We start from the raw sequence: 21,404 nt of genomic DNA, 5'->3' as shown, positions 1-21,404 counted from the left end.
TGTTTCCTGTTGCCCAAAAAGCTTCCACCGAATTTCATGGTTACAGGTAACAACAGCCACTTAATACCATAAAAGAGGAACTAACTTCAAATAAGGATTGGAGTGCCTGGAAACAGAACGATTCAGAGTTCTGCACAGCCCTACCAGAGCATCACAGTATTACCAAGGTTCATCAAGTAACCACCTGATGCCCAATAATAATAATAATAATAATAAAAAAATAATAATAATCACATCTATATCTTTATCAACACCAGGCATGTTGGGCAATGTCCTAGGATGAAAAAGACTCCCAGAGATAAGGGGAGAATAATGATTAAGAATGAAAAAACTGAAAGCTTCCAGGATCCCCCTAGAAAGACACATGTCAAATGGTTCCAGTCAAGGCGACATGCAGGAATACTAACAAGTTAAAATATTACTTAAGAAGAAAAGGTGCAAGAAAATAGAAATATACTGGGACCAGGAAGGACTAAGAGTCCAGATATCCTGCCTGATAATATCCTATTTTAACTGACAGCTAATTAGGTTTCAGCTCATAATTTTTCATGATGGTAAGGTGGTTTTACCTTTATATCATTATAGATTTATCTCCAACGGGAAAATACAAAACCTAAAAAAGATGACTGACTCACTGATCCAACAGGAAATTCAGCAAAGAAGTGAGTCAAGCCTACAGGAGTGAAAGAGTGGTATGGACACATTTTTCTTGATCTTACAGAAAAAAGCTGGCTATTACAAAAAATGTATTAAAAATAATGATAACACAAGAAAATGTCTGATCTAGAAGCAGTGCTCATTACATAACATACTGGTGCAGAGTGGTAGGCTAACCAACGTTACAGTGTAATGATCAATTTTCTAAATTACTCAGTGAAATTCACAGAAGCAGCAGAGTTCCGTGCACCACTGAGCCTCAGCAGCTTTACATGCCAGAATTACTAAGCATAACATGTGCAAAGAAGACATCTTCATCATCAGAAGTTGACACGTATACATGGGTAAGAACAGCTAATATAATGTAAAGGTCCACAGGCATAGCAAGTAAGGTCAAAAGCCTCAACCTTAATTCACAGATTAAGGAAATGTGGGGTAAATAGGACTTGGGGAGATTACACTGCTCTCCTAGTGTAATTATGATCCACGGTTACACACCTTTAATCTACACAAAAATAAATGTCTAGTCTTAATGCAAATGACGTTCATTTCATCAAGATGCTAAGATAGTACTATACTCATGACTACCGATTTCATGTGAAACACCATGCATCCTGCCACATCACAGCTCAGTACTGCTCCAAGAGGGGCATGAGGAAAAGCCATGCAAGTTTGCAGATGCTTTCACCCAGGAAGACAGTACAAACTGATACTTCTCTATGATTTGCTTTGAACGTTGGAGTGCTGTCAAATATATAGGAAATTAATGAACTATTTTAAATGTCTCCATTGGATACTATAATGATTTCTTTCCAGTCTGAAATGACCACTACACTGGCAGCTGTAAAACTTTTATAAAAGGTGTACCAGATAGCTTTATTGTTATGCACAAAATCACCGCATTAAATTCACTCCAAAGTTCTTGCTCTAAAATTGGCATTATAAATCTCACTCTCTAATTTGCTTAGCAGCATAACTACTTCATCACCTACCACTACATCACCTGTGTATTAAGCCGTTGTGCCAGTGCTTGTGCTTACGCTTACCTGCATTGCTATGATTTGATGGCCTGTTTTTAACTAACCTGCAGTACAGAACCTCTGCCTTAACTGTACTAAAACCCACAATTCAGCAGCAGTTAGGCAGGCATGTTTTGCTAGGAAGTCACCCCAGAACGTTCTCCCAGCAATATCTTTGATCCTTCCCTTGGCTGCAAACATCTTCTGACCATTCTCTCCCCCAGGGCTTCAGAGCCTGAGCCAAGCACCAAGGATCTGTGAGAACCACAGCCTGTCTGAAGGGGAAGGACACTTCACAACTATAAACTACTGTTTCCACAACTCTTGGGGATCTCTCTTCTTCCCAACATCTTCCTCAGTCCTACCCCTGATTTTCCTATTGCCAGCTCCCTTTCGCACTACAGCCCCACCATCTGAGATGAGAGGGATGATGTTAACAGAAGATTGTTAGCTGGAATTGACCAAGATTAAACTGGTCTTGTAATGTTACTGCAGAATGCAACACCACCACCACCCTTGGCTTCTCAAAATGCAAAGTTACAACACCAGAAGTCACACTGGGAGTACAGACTAGAGCACACAAAAGCAGTATTCATGACTGCCAGAAAAAATGTCATTTGCATAACCAGTCATGGAGAAAGCGTGTGTCAAAAAGATACATCTTCTTCCTAATACCAGTCTGAAGACACTAAAATGCAAGCTGCTAAGCAGTAGCAGCAGCAGTGATTTTGATGAACATCTTAGAAAGGATAAAGAAACGTGAACGATTCGCTTAACAGGTATCCCACAATGGTACAAAAGACTCCTGAAACAGGAGCTCGTTGCTGAAGGCATTACTATTTTCATGACAGAAGCTGCTGGATGACCATGTGAAAAACTCAATGAAGAACATCACTGGTTTTATGACAGACATTAAAAACAAACTTTTAAGAAAGTAGCTTAAACAAGCCAGATGAAGGTCCCCTGTGATTCATTATTTCCGTGACAAGAATAGTTGATGAAACAGTTTAAAAAAGACATTACAGTTTTTACTGTGGGACTAGAGAATACATTATGATTATACTCTGTTACTTCCTTGCAGAGGAGTTGTCAAACAGGGCTTTATTTTCACTTAGAAAATGATGCCCTAAGAAAGTGGCAATGATGCTTATGTATAAACTAATGAAAAAAAGCAGCCAAATTTTTTTCAAGAAAGGAAAAGACAGAAAAGAAAAAGGCACTTTTACCTAAAAGTAAACTGGACTATTTTTGATCTACAAAATTATCTTTCCTTGAATGCCACATACACACACTGTCAGTTAGGGTCATTAAAGCTTTCTGTAAAACTGGAATGATGTCCACAATGTCTGATAGGAATTACTACCATCATTTGTCATTGGTATTAACTAGTGCTTTAAAACACTCTCTGCCACAAATGGAAAAAACTAATACAAAAAGTACTACAGCAATATAACAAACAAACGAAAAACAAATAAACCCAGCCAAAATATACATGGCAAAATGAAATTCGAAGTCTTTGCAGAAGCACACATTTCAGCTGTCAATACCTGAACACCTGGCAATGAAGCCATGAACAGTAAGTTGCTCTTGCAATATGCGTTCCAAATTCAATACTGAGGATCCAGACAACTCAAGAAATGAAAGTAATTACAGTTTAACACCACTTGCAAACACCACCCGTAAGTCACAGAAAGGCAACAAAAATAACGTATGTCTTGATGCCGACACACAATGTACCTTTTCATAACAATGAAGAGTTTGGGTTAAATGGAATGAAGCGCAATTATAACCAAGTTATCAAAAACGAGAGCAACTCTATCTAATGCCCAATTGCTAAGCTTTTATAACAAGCAGGACAGCACATACTTGTAACTGCCCTCTTTTTTTTTTTTTTTAATGCCCTTTGGTGACAACTCTGAAGCTGTGGATTACCTGAGAGGAAAACACTGATTCTCCATAACGAAGCTTTCTCCTACAAATGTGCTCCATTTAACTAAATTCCAGGAACACCGCAAGTTTTCAGGAGAGTGTGTGGGGGAAACTGAAAGACCTGCACGTTCCAGAAAGCCAACAGCCTCCCAGTCAGTATGCCAGTCCAAGTCACAAATATACAGAGGACCGATTTAACCACTGAGCTGTAGTCAGTCCTACTGCAGTCTTACACCACCACATCTAGTTTACTAACAGTGAAACAGCAGCATGAGAAAAGATTAAAGAGAGAGAAACAAGGTCATACCCTATAACCCAGTGATGGAAAATAAGGGATTAGATGGGTCAAACATCTGTTCCTTTTATTTCTACAAAGCACACAAACTTTTATACTAGACATTATGTGGCTTTCCACAGAAGTGAACAGCCCAATCCCGAATTAGGATCAAGAACCTCAGCACAGGACTCTTAAACCAAGTTGTTCTATGAATATCCACTTCAGCTTTTTATCAAAGCAGCTTCAGTGAACTTCATTTGCCACCCACCCACCCCTCAAAGAACTGCAAAAAAGTATCCAAAGCCTCAAAAACGTACTGGGAGAAAAAAAAAAAAATCCTGTCCGGCTCCACACCAGTGATGAATATTTTGAAAATCCCTTCACTAGCACGTGTCAAATAACTTTTTCCAGATATTTATTGTAAGGCTAAAAGCCAAACTCAGTGAGGCAGTGAGATTAGGTATTATATGATGTTGAATCTCAGTTTACACAGATGTAAAATAACTTGGATTTTGCTTTTCACCAGCTCTGAGAAGTTATGGGTTTTTCCCATCAATGTTTCAGAAAGCAAGAATTAAGATGAGTCTTACTTGAGATTCCCAGGTTAACACTTTCAGCACAAAGCAAAAGAAAAATATGTATAGGACAAAGTCAATGGAATGGTAATCTTGTTTTATAGATACACACAAAGTTTTGAGCAATTATGGCATAAGGATATGAAAGAGTAAAAAACAGGATTTTATTTAGATGCCTTATTCTCTTGGGGGAAGACCAAAAAAACTTTCAGAAGCTGCCTTTACTGAAAAAGAATCTATTACACACCGAGTTTTGTAAATACTTCTGAAGGCTACTTGTCTAGAATATGGTCAGCCAGGATATGGTCTTTGGATAATTCAGAGATGTAAAATGCCTTCTGACTTCTACCCTCCCTAGTGTCTGGGCTTTTCCACCGATGAAAAAACCAAAATTTATTTATTTCCACTCTTCAAGATGTACATTCTTAAACTGAGTAATTTTTTGAGTGCAATTCTCACATAAGCGTAGGTGGTATAAACTTAGAATCTTACACAACTTTACTTTTTCCTCACTTAAGAAATCAGAACCTAATTTAAAACTGCAGAGTCATAGAAACATCTGTTCATTTTTGAACCTATCAGTGTATGAAGTATTTCAAACAATAGCAAAACAGACAAGAAAAAGCAAAACATCAAGTTCCCACAGGCTACGATTTGAACATTTCTTCTGATTTTTATCTCCTCATTGATAGGCAGAAAAGCCAACAAGCATTCAGCATACCTGCTCCAACTTCTTTTTCTTCTTCTTCAATGTTATTTTTTATACTGTCGTACTCCTCATCAATTGCCTGGTTGCCACGCATTTGAGACAGAATTCTTCGTGCTCTCTGAGTCTGGCCTTTCTGAATGAGCCAGCGGGGACTTTCAGGAAGAAACAGGAATCCAAGGAACTGTATAACAGCTGGAACAGCCGACAGGCCCAGCATGTACCTGGAAATAAGTAAATAAATAAATAAACATCTAATATTGGCCTTCAAAAACATGCTATGAGAAGACTTATTTACAGCTACTTAAGCTGTACTTTACAAATCAAACCCTCCTCCCCTCGTATTCTTTATCACTAAAAGTTAAGCAGGCAAGAATCATATTCTGCAAGTATTTTAGAAAACAGGAACCTTGCTTTCAATTCCACAAAATCTCAAGGATATGTTGACTACTCTGCCAACATTGACCCTACAGCTACTGGTCCTGAGGACACTAAATCAGACTAAATAAAAACTCTGAAACGTTCCACTAGTTTGGAAACTGGTAATCCCTTTGGTTAAGATAAAAGAATGAACAGGAACCAAAGGGATGGAGAACAAATAGGCACTGCTGATGGCTAAAATGAGACTGAAACCCTGCTAATTGTTTTACAGACATTACAAAAAAAAAAAAAAAAAAAAAAACACAAACAAAAAAACCCCAAACAACAAAACCCCATAAAAAACCCACAAAATACCAACCAACCAAACAAAACAAAACCAACCAATGAAAAATGCTTAATTTGGTCAGTAATATGTACACACAGACATATGTGGGCAAGGAATATGCCTCTTGTGTAAGGAGATGCCAGTTTTAATTTTGAAAACTCCTGACTATAATAAGCAGGAACACTGAAAAACATTCATTTCAACAGCATGGCAATTTACACCAGATCTTCTAGAATCTGCTGTTACATCTTCAGCCAGCTGCAATGTTAGGTTTTAAATCAAAACTGCATTTCAGATGCCATGAGTGGCTCCTATATACAGCATTAGGACTAGTTCTCTACTCAACAGAGAATTACCACTGGCCAGACAGTTAATGCTTTCAGGGATCAGCACTGACATCTGTACAACACCCAGAGCCACCATGAGTCACTCCAGCCGAAGTGGTGGGAAAGACTGTAGAAGACAAGCATGCCACCAACTTCCATGGGTGGTTCTGGTCTAGACACTTCACTTTTCTACATTTATTCAATAAAACAGTAAGAAGAATAACAAGAATCGCAGAACAATGTGTAATTTTGTTCTGCTTTTTAAATCTGACCTTTTCCCATTTGCGCTTCACAGACTTTTTTCCACTTCCATTAAAGACTTTAAATGGTGCTGGTGTCACCTGTACATTACTGCAGCTATCACAGGTTTCACGTCGGTGGTTATAATCATTAAAACACCTCCAGAAACTAGCCCTCAGACTGAATGCTGAGGTTAGTCTGTACACAAACAGGTTCGTACCCTGACATCAATCAGGGGATTATGGAGATTTCCCAATCTCCCCTCTAGCACCTCTCTTCATACCCCAGGCTGCATGCTTTCACACAGACAATTCAGCAGTCTCTCACCTGGATGTTTTTATAAGGCATGCTATGAAATGAGCTTGCTAACAGAGCAGGAAGAGAGCACAACCATTAACAAAGACCTTGTTTCAGGGCAATGAACCAAACGTATTTGTCAAGGCCAAATGCATTTTGGATGAAAATGGAAAAAGATTTTCTTAGCGGCATTTGTAGATTCAAAAAAGAAAAATTGAGCAATACAGCAGAGCAGAAAACTGAAGAATGGGGAAAACATCACCCAAAAGGTAATGCAAAGAGGATGACCTCCCCAAACCAATGTGTATGCAGGCCAGTCTTGCCATCCCCAAGCTGAGCCCTCAAGTTCTTCCTAAAACTAGCAAAAATTTCCAAACGTCACACAAGTAAATCTTGCTCTAGAAAGAAATCTGTAAGGAAGTCTCTTATTTTCTAACACTTTAAGAATGGTATAGCTGATCATTAGTTAAAAAAAAAAAAAAAAAAAAAGAAAAGCAGAAGGAAGAAAAATTCTAAATGCAAAGCTCGTGTTAGATGAGTAGTCTTCAGATGTCTAAGAAGTATCACTAATTCACTGCTGTTCTCATTCCTCATTCACTAATATTCTCATTCATTAATGTCCTCATTTCTTCTAATGCTCTTCCCCCTTCCCAAATATTTTGGTAGCTGCAAACACAATCACCTTTACACATACACCATTGAAGCTCACTGAACTGTATATTCAACATCTGCATTAGAGTGGTATTTAGAAAGCCTTTTCTATTTCAAATAAAGAGTAAAACAAAACCACAGAGATTGAAAACATAATCACTGTATTCTGTCAAACTGCAAGCAAAAGGATCTTTCCATGCATCTAAATAAACAGTTTTAGTCCTTTACACTCATATTACCTAATTTCTGCTCCTCCAAAGCCGTTCAGTCCCTTAAATACATACAGAGCCTCTAGAACTAAACAGCTAGGTACCTGCAATCATCTTAGGAGGCAAAATCAATCGAGGCTCCCGAAAGCTCAGTCCAGCCTATTAAAGCTATAAGTTGGACTCCATTGGACTGTTGATCACAGGCAAGATAAAAAAAGCAGCGTACAGAAAGTGCTCACTCACTGAAGTTAGTTTCCAATTGACATGCTCCTGGTCAGTTGAGTGCAAGGAGCAGACCAGAAGGAAAATGTTCAGTTAAGAGCGTACATCCATTGCAAGTTCAAGAGTTGCTGCCATTTTCAAGCAGATCAAGCAATTTTGCTATAACGAATTTAGACTAAAAGCAGGCAATTTCAGACATTTCATGCAGTGAGCCAGCTTTCAGAAATCTAATATAGTTCTTTCCTATACAGAGTACAAGACTTTGAATTTGAAGCCAGATGTCTAGCAGACCTGAAAAAATCCAGCATGAAATTTAATAAGTCTGCTGTAACATTTCTTTTTCTCAGACATACTGCTGCAATACTATTAAGATGGCATTAGCAGGGTTTATATAGCTAAACTGACATCAGAGTCAGGTAGAATATTTGTTTTCTTTAGTTCATTTTTTATTTAATATCCAGCACTCCCAAGAACAAACAGAGCCGAGACAAAGTAAAATTCCTTACTGGCTTTTGTAGCAATCCAATACTTAGCCATTCAGTCACTAAGAGCTATAATAATTGCTGTAATTTTCCTTCTTATGCGTGATGACTCAGGAGCGAACATCTGCGATTCCTCCCCATGCATTTGCTGGCCACTCTCTCCAGGTGACAGACCATCTGTACTCCTCCCTGCTCAGTCTTCCTTGTGATAAACTAACTGAGGGCAGACAAGTACACAATCCCCAGGTAACAGCTCCAGCATCACAGCTGAGAATCCTTGGATGCCTCATCACTAGCATAGCCTCGGTTTCTACCCGATGCATTGTCAACAGTTTCACTTCGCTCAGTCCAGCAGAACAGCCAGCGCTTGGTACATAAACCACAGCATTACTGCCTCAGCAAAAGTTACCCAGCATGAGCCAGAAGGCTGCAAGAAACAATTACTCCTCACTACTCAACACACTCTGCTGAATCTGGAAGACTGAGACCACCAACGTGAGAGAAAGCTACAAACCAGGAATAGCAATAGATGGCTAAGACTATCACGCGACTGCTCCAGTGTATGACACAAAAGAAGAGGCTGAGAGAACTGGGTTTGCGCTGCCCAGAAAGAGAGATCATCAAAAGGAGATCAAATTGCATCTTTCCCAACTGAAAAGGAGCTCATAGAGAAAACGGAGATAGTCTCAGATGTACACTGTGGAAGGACAAGAGTCAACAGGCACAAGTTACAACAAGGAAAATTCAGATCAGAGATGATGGGAAATAACTCTTCTCAGCAGGAGTGGCTGAACACCTGAACAAGTTGTCTTGACAAATGGAAACGTCCCTTGTTGGAGATTCTCAAAAGCTGGCATTTCACACAGCTCTGATCAAACACTTAACCTCCTAAGTCTTACTCAATCCACAGGTTCTGGATTTTACTTTTAATTTTTTTTCAGTTTGGATGCTTAAAAAGCCTGAATTGTACCAGAGTCGTTTATTCTTTGAAGAAGAATAAGTTATACCGATGTAGAAGTTTCCAGAGCAGTTGTGCAGCATTTCAGTGGGTGGGGGCCTCATTCCTATTTTAGGTATAGCGGCATATTGAAACATCAGTGTTTTACAAAAAGATAAAATCTACATTTGACATTTGACAATGATTACTGCCTTCCACCTAATCTTCCACTTCAGGTAAATATATTTACAAAGTAAGATATCAAAAGATGGTAACGTCTGTGTGTAACAAACTGGAATTTTTCACTTAAATAATCATTTACATACAAATGTCCTTGTCAATTCTGTGTCACTGCTTGATTTTGGAAACTGATACATCCTATACCACAATGCCAGCTCTTTGACTAATTGTTTCCAAAGAAGCCTAAAAGTCTGTTTCTAAGCTGTGAAAATTCAAGCTAGGGAATATCTTAGTTTACCTAAACAACTAAACAAAAAACACAGCTCCAATAAGATCTTGTCAGATACTTTATTAGCTTGTATTTTCTTCTAATATGCTAGTATTTACTGAAACATACAGATTATGTTACACAGATACACACATCCTTACCTCCTATGTGTCAGCATACTCATGGGGAAAAAAAACCCAACAAAACAGATTTACATCCACAAAAGCTTCCCCCAGCTGAAGCCCTAACCACTGAGGGAAACTGAACTTGAAAAATCTGCCTAAACAGAAAGTGCACAGTGCCTCTAACAGTAACAGTGACTCAGAACTCCAATTCTAAATAATATCTTTACTTGTCCGTTCCTCCCACCCAGCCCCATGCATAGGAAGCCACTACACTAGCAAATTATTTAGGCTAAAAGTTAATTTAAAATAATAAAGCAACTACTGAGTAACTGGCCTCAGGGATCAAATACTTCAGTTTGTATTTTACTTAGAAATGCATTACTGCATTACATTAACTTTTCTCAAAATTTAGCATATTTCTTTAACTGCAGAAAGGGATTAGCAATCCTATAAAACTAAGTTCTTCTTTCAGTGAAGGCTGTTTCTCAGCTCTCTGTAAGCAGACGTATAGTCTGCCAGAGAACGCAGCTGCATTATAATGAAAAGGTCATCAAAAGGTTCACGTAAAAATGCAAAACGCCATTTTCATTTGAGCTAAAGTAATCAATGCATTTTCAGAAAGCACAAAGCAGAACTATAAGTTAAAATTAAATTAAAATTAAATAAAATTGGCACCAAGTGACTTTTTTTTTTTTTTTTTTTACAAAAAAGGCAAAAGAAACAATCACATGGACAAAAAGTAAAACCCTCAAACTTCTTGAATCTTCAGACATACAAAAATTAAACTGTAGATTCATTACAGAAATGTTTTTTTTGTTTTAATGCATACTTTTTTGCACAACATAAAAAGATCAGCTTCCAAGTTCTTCTGTGTACCAAGTCCCTAATTAATCGTTCCTAACTTAAAACTCAAACGTCAGTGCACCCAGAACCCCTGTTCAGCTCCATTAGAAGGCAGAGAACGTAATAATACTTAGGTTGCAAGTTTTTGGGGGTGGGGGGAGAATCCTTCAAATTGGGATTTTCAAATAGCAAAATGATTCCAGGCTGCAGCAACAGAATCGAAGGCCCTACAACAACATGCGTCCCCTTCCCAAGTGTCTTTCAAGAGAAAAGCGCACATCATCAAGCACAAGTTTCCAGAAGCTGTTATTCCTCCTACACATTTCTGTTAATTATTTTTTCAAGTCAACACTGTAAGTAAAAAAACTCTCAAATGACAGACCACTTTAAAGGCGGTAGGCATAAGGCTGCAGTCCAGAAACACTTGGTGATGTTTACAGGGAAAACAGAATATCCAGAAAGCAGAGTAAAAGAGATTTGTGTTATTCTATAACCTAAACTTTTAACTATAAAGTTATGCTACAACAGCCTTCAATTCTGATTGGATTACTACTGCTCAGATTAAGAATATTCAAAATACACCTCCAGTCTGCACATACAGCATCATACTCACCGGAAATTTGCCTTTTGAAAAATCAGCATATAATTATTCCAAATGCAAAAGGCTATGTACTTTCATAAACTTCATTACAATCATTCAAGCTTGTTGACGCATATTTATTGCTCATCCATTTTAAAGTTTAGTAAAGTGAAAAAACCTAAGCACGCTGAATACTAAGCCTAAGTGAGAGCAGTATAGATATCATTTAGCAAGAGCTAATTATTAAAGTTCCATTTTAATATACAGTTTTACCACTTTATATGGAAATTCTATTTTACCAACAAGAACTATAATAGCTGTCAACCAAATCACAACCATGCCAGTTTTGCTTTTAGCAAGGAAGACTCACAAACCTCCATCCATCCTTTGCGAGGTAGCTGAAGATTCCATCAACAACACTTGCAAAAAACTGCCCTCCAGTGATGAACAGAGTGTTAATGGTGACTAATCTGCCTCTTAAGTGCGGTGGAGCAACTTCTGCGATGTACACTGGTACAGTCATAGATGCTACACCTACAAGAATAAATTCAATTATAATTATAAAATCGAAAGAGATAGTACATCCCTTTTTCATCATAAAATATTATACCATTTAAATGGAACAAGCTGGAAGAATTTAATTTCCAGGTTCCAAAAGATGAAAAGATAGAAAAACACACCGAATGAAATCTAGAAGCACACCCAGAGCAAATGGGCCCACACATGGGTTGCTAGTGGCTGTATCGCAAATTTAAGGTTTGGTGTAATGATACAAGAAATAACTCACTTCAGTTCACACTGAATGTACACTAAGATTAAATAAAAAGCATAAATATATTTAGTTTTGAAACAGAGATGCTACAATTCAAGTAAGCACATGCAAGTCAAAGTGACTAACTGAAGAAGCCAATTGTTCACAGCTCTGAATTTAAACAGAACTTTAGCCTGGTTTCCACCTCCAAGAAAAAGCAAGGACAAGCATCGTCATTATCATAATTATAATTATTATGATGTAATTTCATTACTGTTACATAGAACAAATTGTTTCTGGACTCTCTTGGTTGTTTCTTGACTTAGTTTAAACATATTTCATACGCAGTACCAAAAACTCAACCACCATAACGAAGCAAGGACTGAAGCTAAAGTACAGAAGCTTTTTATTCTGTCTTAACACTGGTAGGATTTCCTATGAATTATGCAATGGCCCTAAATGAGCCATTTGTGCAAAAGGCAGAAATGCCCATGTGGAACACACAGAGGAGCACATGCACATACGAAAACTGTAAAACCAGGAGTTCAACAGCATATGAAGAACAAAGCTGGGTGCAGTCATGCTTTGGTGGTCCAAATCCACCAACAAAGTCATGTTCTCATTTAAAGGAAATTTATATTCCTGTTTCCTTAAGAGAACCAACAGTGACAACCAACAACAATTCCTTCTGTAGTTACAACTGGAAGTACCTTGGCAGCACACAGACAAAAAAACATTGCAACTGAAGCCAGCTGAGATACAACTTGGGCACAGTGAGCAGAGCCAAGCACCAGAGACATCACATCTTCCAGCCTGGAGCAATCCCACCGGGTCCGCACCAACAGCCCCATGCCAACGCGGGCGAGTGCTGCGCCTCCTGCGATAAGTGGGGTCACCTAAAGGCAGGCAGTGGCTCCTGAAGCACACTGCGGTTCCTGGCTGGTGTCACTGCAGAAAGGCTTTGTCATAAAACAGCGGAGGCTTCAGCCGGCACCTTGCTGCCTGGCTGACTCACCCAACTAAGAGCACAAAATCATCTTTAGCAATGAGGCTAGCCTGACAGAGCTGCTGGGAGCCTCCAAACGCCTAAGCGAGGAATCAGATTGTTTCAAATGGCATCAGAAGATCCTTTGTTACAATAGGTAAACATGCACAGCAGCCTCTCAGCATGATAACCCAGTTCCTGGCAAAGCCTCCAAGGACACGCCGATGCCTCCTCCTCCTATTGATTGAGCAATCCACATGGAATAAAAAAAAAAAAAAAACAAACCCCACAGATAAGTGTCAGAGAAAAAAAAAAATCATTAAAAGTCTATTCATGCATTTTTCAAAGCCAACCGGAATGCACCATAGAAAAAAGCTTTCAAATAGCCCTTTGCCTGTTTGATAGAGAAGCAAATTTTCAAACGTAGTCCACCTTGACAGATACTTCTCTCACATCTTACACATCAACACTCGACCCAATTACAATTAAAGCAGTGAAGGTGGCGCACGTAAGGGAAAAGCCTTTATGAGCAAGCATAGGAGCAGGTCCCCCTTCTGCGACCAAACGCCGCCGAGGACCCACGCGAGGCAGCGGCTGGTGCCAGCTGGGGTGGTGGGGAAGGGACCTGCAGCTGCCGCCTGCCCACACCCCCGGCACCCCAGCCCACCCCACAGGCTGTTAGGTCTTGACCATCTCCACAGGTGGTTCTCCAACCAAAATGGTTCTATGATTCTACAACATCCATGTCAGCTTTCTCACCCTGAGACTTTTCACAACGCTGCTGTCAAAAACAGCCTTTTTGACTTAGACTCCACTTTCTCTATTGGGTTTCCCAAAACATATAGGTTCAAAACATCCAAACAAGAACCTCGGTTCAGAAGATGAAGTTATGTTATGTATTTCCAGTTATCACTTAGCTATCAAAACATACGCTTTACTACTCTGAGTCTGAAATGGGAGGAGAAAATCAGGAAAGTCTCCCCGGTTTGTCTGGACAACATCCAGCAAGCATTCACACACAAACCCAAAGTTTTTTCTAAAATAGCACCAGGAGTTAAAAAAGGCTACTCTGAAACAGATCAAATTAAAGGGGAAAAAAAAAATCATACCACTTTAAGGAAATAATGTTTTAGATTCTATAACGTTATTTATTACAGGTTGGCTTATCAGCTGCCTTAGAATGCACCAATGTTCTCCAGATTTTCCTCCTCTAATTTGAAGACACAGCAGAACACAGGGGAGCAAGTTCTTGTGAAAAGGCATAGTTGGAAGCAAGGCATTACATATTAACCAATTATTAAAATCTCTGAAATACATAACCAATATTCGTTATGTAGTTATTTTAATAGCTAGATATTAAAGACATTTGAAAACAAGGAACAGCTTTCCTAGCAAAATATTTATGGCTGCAATGGAACCTGTCCTTAATCTTTCATATGAGAATGCCTTCAGTTACACTTAGATGACATTTTCTAATATGCTCGCACTGTTAAACCGCTCACACCAAATAAAAGATTCTTGCCGCAGGCAAGTGTATTACTACCTAACTAATAAAGCTGATAAGTGACAGGATGTGAGGAAAAGAAAATGAAAACAATTAACTGGAAATATGTCAGAGAAAGTTTAAGCTCTACATTGTGCACCACAGCTATGGAATCTGAGACAAGAGAGCAGGCAAACCCAAGCTACAGCCTCTTGAGTAACCAAGGCATTAACCTTCTGCCCTCATTAAAGAGTAAAGTTGAGAAAAAAACCATAATAGAAGGTTCCTTAAATTTAGACGACAAGATGCATCTAATTATTACACAGGAAGCGTTAGATGACACAACGGACTAAAATCATGATATTAAATGATTTTTCACTTCAACACTTAGGAGACTAATTACTAGAGCTGCTACTATAATCTGCAGACAAAAGGAAAACAGAGACAAGACAGTGCACAGCTCAATTTTAGGACAATCAACAGAAAGCAGATATAAAAAAGGCATTTTAGAATCACATTACCATCCAAGAAAGGTATTTTCAGTATGAACATGTAAGCATTATAAAGAATTCATTAAGAAGTTCAGGAATAAAGTCAACAAACCTACCTACAGGAAAGAGAAAAAGGTCATGAAGAAGAACTCCTATGATAATGGGCAGAATTAAAAATATATTTCAAGAAATGAGATTAAGGTAGCAAAACAAAAGGACTAAAAGAATCCAAGATCTTGTTTCTAAAAAGCACTTGCAAACAAATGCTAGGAAGATGGAGCAATTTTAAAGACTTTTTTGCAAGATCAGAGGGATATAAACATATCCTGTAAAGACCAGGACTTCCAGGGCAGCTCCAGTCATGTGCCTAGCAGACATGAGGGAGGGTGCGTCATAAATACAGATGAGCAAAAAAAGCTGGGAACAGGATATTGAACGAGATGCACTTTTACTCCTAGCATAATAAAAACGCTCTAAGGCAGTCATTTCACTGGTGTCAACCAGTGTCAGGAGCAGCAGAAACATTCGGAAGGATTTCTGACAATTTCTTTGTTGTTGCTGTTCAGATTACTAACCAAAAGGTTCATAAACACACGAAATAGGTGACAAGAATTGAGTAACTTTAAAAAAACCTGATGCAACTCAATCAGCCTTTCATGTTTAGGAATGAAGAGGCCTGACAGTTAACTAGAAGTGCTAATGGGGCACATCCAGGGGCCATGGTTCTGTCCCTCCTTCGTCCAGCTCGTGCTGACCTTCTGAGCCAACACCAGGTAAACCAGGGAATACAACCAGCTAAAAGGCTATCCAGCTGTTAAGAGGTTTGTACCACCTGGCTCCCTTAAACAGTTCACAATGAGATCAAAAGCCTGTACCGGCCCACAGGCAGGACCACGTATGCTAATGGAGACCGGCCTGAACTGCTAGGAGACTCCAGACTGTCCAGTTGGAAACTAAAATCAGGATGTAATATAATAAAAACAAAACAAAACACACACACACAAAAAAAAAAAAACAAAACCAAAAAAACAACCACCAACCAAAAAGCAAAAATATCCTGGATCCTGTTTCAGAGAACAGCAACTGAGCCATTAATCTCGTAACAACAAAGAACATTCACAGCTCATTACAGAAATGTATCTGTTAGGAGTTCCAAATGAACTGACAGATACAGAAGATACTAATACATTTCCTTTCAGGGAAAATGAAATCATGGGAATGAAGCATTCTTCACTGACACATAAAGCTGTACTGAGCTACTTAACCAAGGTAATAGTTTTGTTTTTTCACGTATCTTAGAATGAACTTGTAAGAGCAAACTTTCATTAAAATGTTAAACTTTAATGCAACCAACTTTAAAGTTCGCTTCATTAAGAAGCTGCCCATAGCAGTTTGTTCTACTCAGAAGGATTCCACGTAGCTTAAGCAAATTATTCCACAGATGGAGAATTTGTGGAGGCAAGTTTATGGCAAAGAGAATCAGGAATTAAATATTAATAAACAGCTTAATACAGGTTGTTATTCTACGAGAAATTTTGAATATGAATTCAAGGTTTGGTTGTTGTTTGTGGCTGTTGTTTTTGGTGGTTGGTGTTTTTTTTTTTAAAATTAAATAGTAAATTGCAAAGGGGACAGAGGGAAGCTTGCCAAGCTACAGCTGAACATCAGGCTAATTATTTCTTCCAGCAACTTTGCAGGAAACCTGATCAACTTCTTACATCTTGGATATTGAACATGCGATCTAAATTTAGTGCCTTGAAATACTATTGATCCCAGAAGTACATCAGGTTATACAGACAAAGAGATTTTCATCAAGTATTTCCTTTCCATTGTGTTCCCACAAAGTATACTCTTAAGGTTTTTACTTCTGACAAAAACGGCATTCTTGCCAACGGATAACTTTAGAACATTGCTCACATTTGAGTAGTAATATTCAAGAGGATAAGGGCAACTTTTTGAAAGGTTAACCCTTTGAAAGAATTGGCAGATTCCACAGTAATTGTATACTCCTTACCGCCAGTCTAAAGAAGAATCCGTTCAAGTGGTTTGTGAATGCCTATCATTGGCAAAATGGATACATTTTACCTGCAAAGGGTATTTATTTTAAAAGACCGTGAGCTTTCACACCCATCCAAAAGAAGCTGCCAACAATCAGCCACCTCTACTCTACAGACAACTCTACAACATATTTTAATTATACGGCTCAATCTAAACAAAAATTCAGCCTTTTCATAGTCTTGTAGAGTCCTTTCCTGCTGTTACAGTTAACACTTCAGCTTTCAGTAATGACAGTCAGCCTCAGGGGATGTTACAGTGCCTCATCAAACATGCTAACAGGAACTACTTGAGAAAGCAGTGCACCTAAACACTGTTCTAGTACGCTAGCAGAAAAAGCTAAAATGTTCACTGAAATAGCTTGTATTTGAGTGCGATCATCAGGGGAAAGCTCAAGCCCCCTCTAACATCTCAGCTTTCCACCCACAGCATGTATCTAGTAAAGGCATTATCAGCAGTTTGTAACTTTTTACTGAAAGTTATTTCAAGAATGATTGGCAGCACACTTTCCCATTTCAATCTCTCCCCTACATCAGATTAATAGAAGTCCATTCCTCAGCAGTGGCACAACCGTACTCAGCTACAGCACAGCTCTGAAAAGAGCAGCAGGACAAAGCACCAGCACTAAAACCACATTGCTTTGGGAGAATAAATCACACCTAAATCTGACCATCGCTGTATCTCCTCTATAATGGCTGTCCAATGTCAGCAGACTTCATTTAAATCTGGGATTTTATTTAAACACTAATTAATTAAATCAGAAAGAGCTGGTTCATCATAGTTAAAAAACCTGTACTGTCAAACATCTAATACACAAAGTAATTGCAGATCTTTATGTCCCTATCTAGCCACTAGCCCAAACCAGAATGACCAATATTATAATTAGTGACAAAAACCTATGTTACTATGTAGCATCCAACTATGAAGGACTCCAAGGGATAAGAAGAACCTGAAGAAAAATGAATGAAATGCCTCGCTGGTTGATACGGATTCAGATGTATAGAACAATCACATCTTGATAAGCCTGGATGAGTAATTCATTCCACTGACCACAAGAAGGTTTCTCACTGTTGTGTGTATCCATAAGGATCAAGAACACAAAATCCTTCTTCACCTAAAAAAGCCTCAAACTATGCCCACTAGAAACAACCACAACTACCATATTGTAAATGCAGACCCTAAGAAAGGTAGCATTAGCCTTTGTGAATTGCATTGCACACAAGAGTAATTCCAAGTTTCAAACTGTCCCTTAAAAGATAGATGCAAACCCAGCTCATAAAAAAAATTAAGATGCCAACACCGAGTACAATTCCTGTATAATGACAGCACCAAGACCTTTCTTTGACATCTCTAGCGCAGTATCTTGCAAGAAGAGCATAAGGAAACCATGTATCACAGTACAGATACGTGAATACTCAACAAATTGAGTAATCAAGAAGGGACTATTCATCACAGTACTTATTTTCCTGCGCTGAAATTCTGCAAGCCAAGGAAACTTTTTAATCGGGAAACTTTAATCGAGTCATGAAATGGGAAAAAGTGAGCCATGACCCCTGAGGCAAGATAGACAAGAACCTACCACGTACAGGCTACAGTGTGAAAGTTTATTAAAATAAAACTTAGTTTACTCAGTTTGTTAAAAGAGAACTTAGTTTAGCAAAAACTTGAAAACATACAAAAAAATTGCAGGAATCTTTAATAACATACATGCAGCAGTAAATAAAAGAACACTACCCACAGGCCAAAAACTACAGGCATTCAGTTCTACCAAACAACTCCTGATGTAGAGGGGGATACGAAACATGCCACAATCTGCGGACAACAGAGTAAGCAGGAGAGCTAGAGGGTGAGGGAAATACTTCTTCTCTGGGACAACTGTCAAACAGCAGTAACAGACAGAGAATTCTACATGAAAGCAAATGGAACCGAGAAAGTTTTTAAGGTCAAATGAAACTAACTGTAAGGGTTAGAACCACTTTAACTGCGGGGTCCTATTCAACCTCAGCCTCAACATTAGTACTAGATCTAGAACAGCTCGTTTTGGAAGAGAATTTTTAAAAGAAATAATTTCTTCTATCCAAAGTTAATTTAAGATTATTCAAGGTTACAGTAATCCAAACACATGTTAAGAGGAAATTTATTTTGAGTGCCAAAGTCAAGAGGAGAGAGTGGGATTTAATTAACCAGAGGCAAAATAGTCAAGCTAAACATCCAGAAAATTTGAAGCAAAGATCTTTGCAACTGCCCAAAACATAAGAGCATGCCTAGCACTACAGATATCAGACCAGTTTGCATTTCCCAGCAACCCAGAATTAGCTACCCATACTCAGTCTTTCTTTATGGCCAGCATATATTCCTTTTAATGCAGTTTGTGAAACATCCGTGTCAGACATCTCCATGTTCAGCTGCCCTAGTTCCTGAGTGTCCTACTAAGGGCCTTCCTTCTCACATCGTGCCATACTGGGAACCTGTGCTTGTAGTTCATGCCTGTAGATCCCATTTCAGAAACCTGGCATTTTTAAAAGAAATTACTCCCTTCATGGTTCCCAAATCTATCCACAGATCTAGCTTTAAGATTTACCCTGGCTGAGGTTACTTCAAAACATTAATCAGAATGATGTCTAAAAGAAATCCAGCTAAAAGACAGCATCATAAAAATGGAACAATTGCACTGGTAATTAATTGAGCTACTTCATCAGTAACAGTTTCTTCAGAATATACAAGCAAAGTGATTGATTGCCAACCTACACCTTCATTTTTCAATAAGCAGTTAAAAAGTCTTCTTTAGGTCACCTACACAGCTATCAATTAGCAACTTTCAACACTGAAACGGATTTTCTCCTTCTTCTAAAGTGATCCAGACAAGAGCAGATGGATTATTTCTGGATCGGCATTTTTAGGAAAGCCTAAAAAGGAAAAACTCTTTCTCAAAGAGTACATGTGTGTTCATATGTGTACATATATGCACAAAGGTATACCAGGGAGGGAGCATCGCTAATTTTCAATACTGAGTTTGCTATGGCTCCCTCTACTTGAAAGGTACCAAGAATTTCTGAACCATACAAGATTAACAATCAGCCCTAAAAGTGACTAAAAGCTACCAAAAGCAACTAGCAAAAAGTCCTAATTTGTTTTGTTTCTGAATTACTTTTGATCAAGCACTATTTGCAAAGATTTTGTGAACGTACAAGCTGTGAAAGATCTTTCACTGTGAAAGAGTGAAGCACCATAAATTTTTATACTACTCGACACAACCATTATTTTTACCATATTGCAAAAGCGTCTCACTTCAGAAAATAAGAGCATTTTATTTTTCTTTCACTTGAAAATTATAAATACCACATAGTAGTTTTCTTTATGACAGCTTGTATAAACACGTAAGGCAAGCAGTACTTAATCTACTTTAAAAGTGAAGCTTTTAGTTTAAATAAACACTAATTGACACAAGCAGTGCTTTGCTGTAGGCATTCTCTAGCACATGCAGACTATGCGCTGTACATGCTGCTCACTTACACCTAAGAAAACGAAGCAGATGAACTTGGCCAGGTCCTGAGGCAGTCATAGCCAAAGATAAGGAGCTGCTTTCCCAGCCAGCGGTTCCTCCTCATCCAGCAAGGCAGCTGATCAGGATACGTAGCCGCATCTCAGCTGCTCCATTTCCTGCTCCAGACATTTGATCTGGTGGCTAACACACACTTGTGCTAAGGCACAAGATCACAGGTGCTAACTGAGCGGCTGAGGAATGGCATCCAGCTCTTTCTGCTGACTCAGCCAAGCAAACAGAAATTTCCAGCAGGGAAGAATGTTTTTAAAATGACCCAGAAAGCTTTGGCAGGACTCACCTGCATAACCACTCATATATGCTAGAAAGCCAGCGCTATGAACACTATGCAATCTTCACATGGTTAAAAAAAAAAAAATAATCAAACAAAATCCCCAACCAAACAAAACCAAAATACAAACCCACGCTAAACACCCCAGAACAACAACTGAATGCTTCAAGGATTAGCAAAGATCTTCTGTGTAGAGACATTTTATTTTCAGAAGACAAGGGCAATGCTACACATAAAATTAATACTCCTTTCCAACTTTGCACTTCTGTTTATAAACCTACTCTTTCTTTCCCAGTTCTACTACAGTGATGCTTTACCCAACTTCGAATAATTTTAAGAGAATCGGTATCTAAACACGAACAAGCTTTAGAAGCTGAACTACAGCTTAGCTAAAGGTATGCCTTTCACTTACTCCTGAAAGCTCTCTTCAACTAAGAATAAACTTGGGTTTAACAGTGCCTCTTTCTACAAGTGTAATTATTAAAACAACAGTTAAACCAGTTAATTTTTCTGTAAACTGCTTTAGGTTTCATTGAATTAACCAAAAGTCCAGCAATTGACTCCAAACACGCAGCTT

At 38.5% G+C, this 21,404-nt stretch overlaps 1 protein-coding gene across 2 annotated transcripts in view; it reads right to left on the bottom strand.

Annotated features, from left to right (window-relative positions):
• Positions 1–21,404, bottom strand: part of SLC2A13 (solute carrier family 2 member 13) — a 169,346-nt gene that overhangs the window by 126,194 nt on the left and 21,748 nt on the right. For both annotated transcript variants that reach the window (XM_037387736.1, XM_037387735.1), the window contains exons 2-3: positions 11,604–11,763; positions 5,179–5,387 (exon numbers count right to left, since the gene is read on the bottom strand). In XM_037387736.1, the coding sequence (XP_037243633.1) occupies positions 5,179–5,387; positions 11,604–11,763 (369 nt within the window). The remainder of the gene's footprint in view (positions 1–5,178; positions 5,388–11,603; positions 11,764–21,404) is intronic.

Source organism: Falco rusticolus, chromosome 5 (genome assembly GCF_015220075.1).
Source record: "Falco rusticolus isolate bFalRus1 chromosome 5, bFalRus1.pri, whole genome shotgun sequence".
Classification (NCBI taxonomy): Eukaryota; Metazoa; Chordata; class Aves; order Falconiformes; family Falconidae; genus Falco; species Falco rusticolus.
The sequence above is the reverse complement of the archived record's forward strand: the minus strand, read 5'-3'. Positions and strand labels throughout refer to the sequence as shown.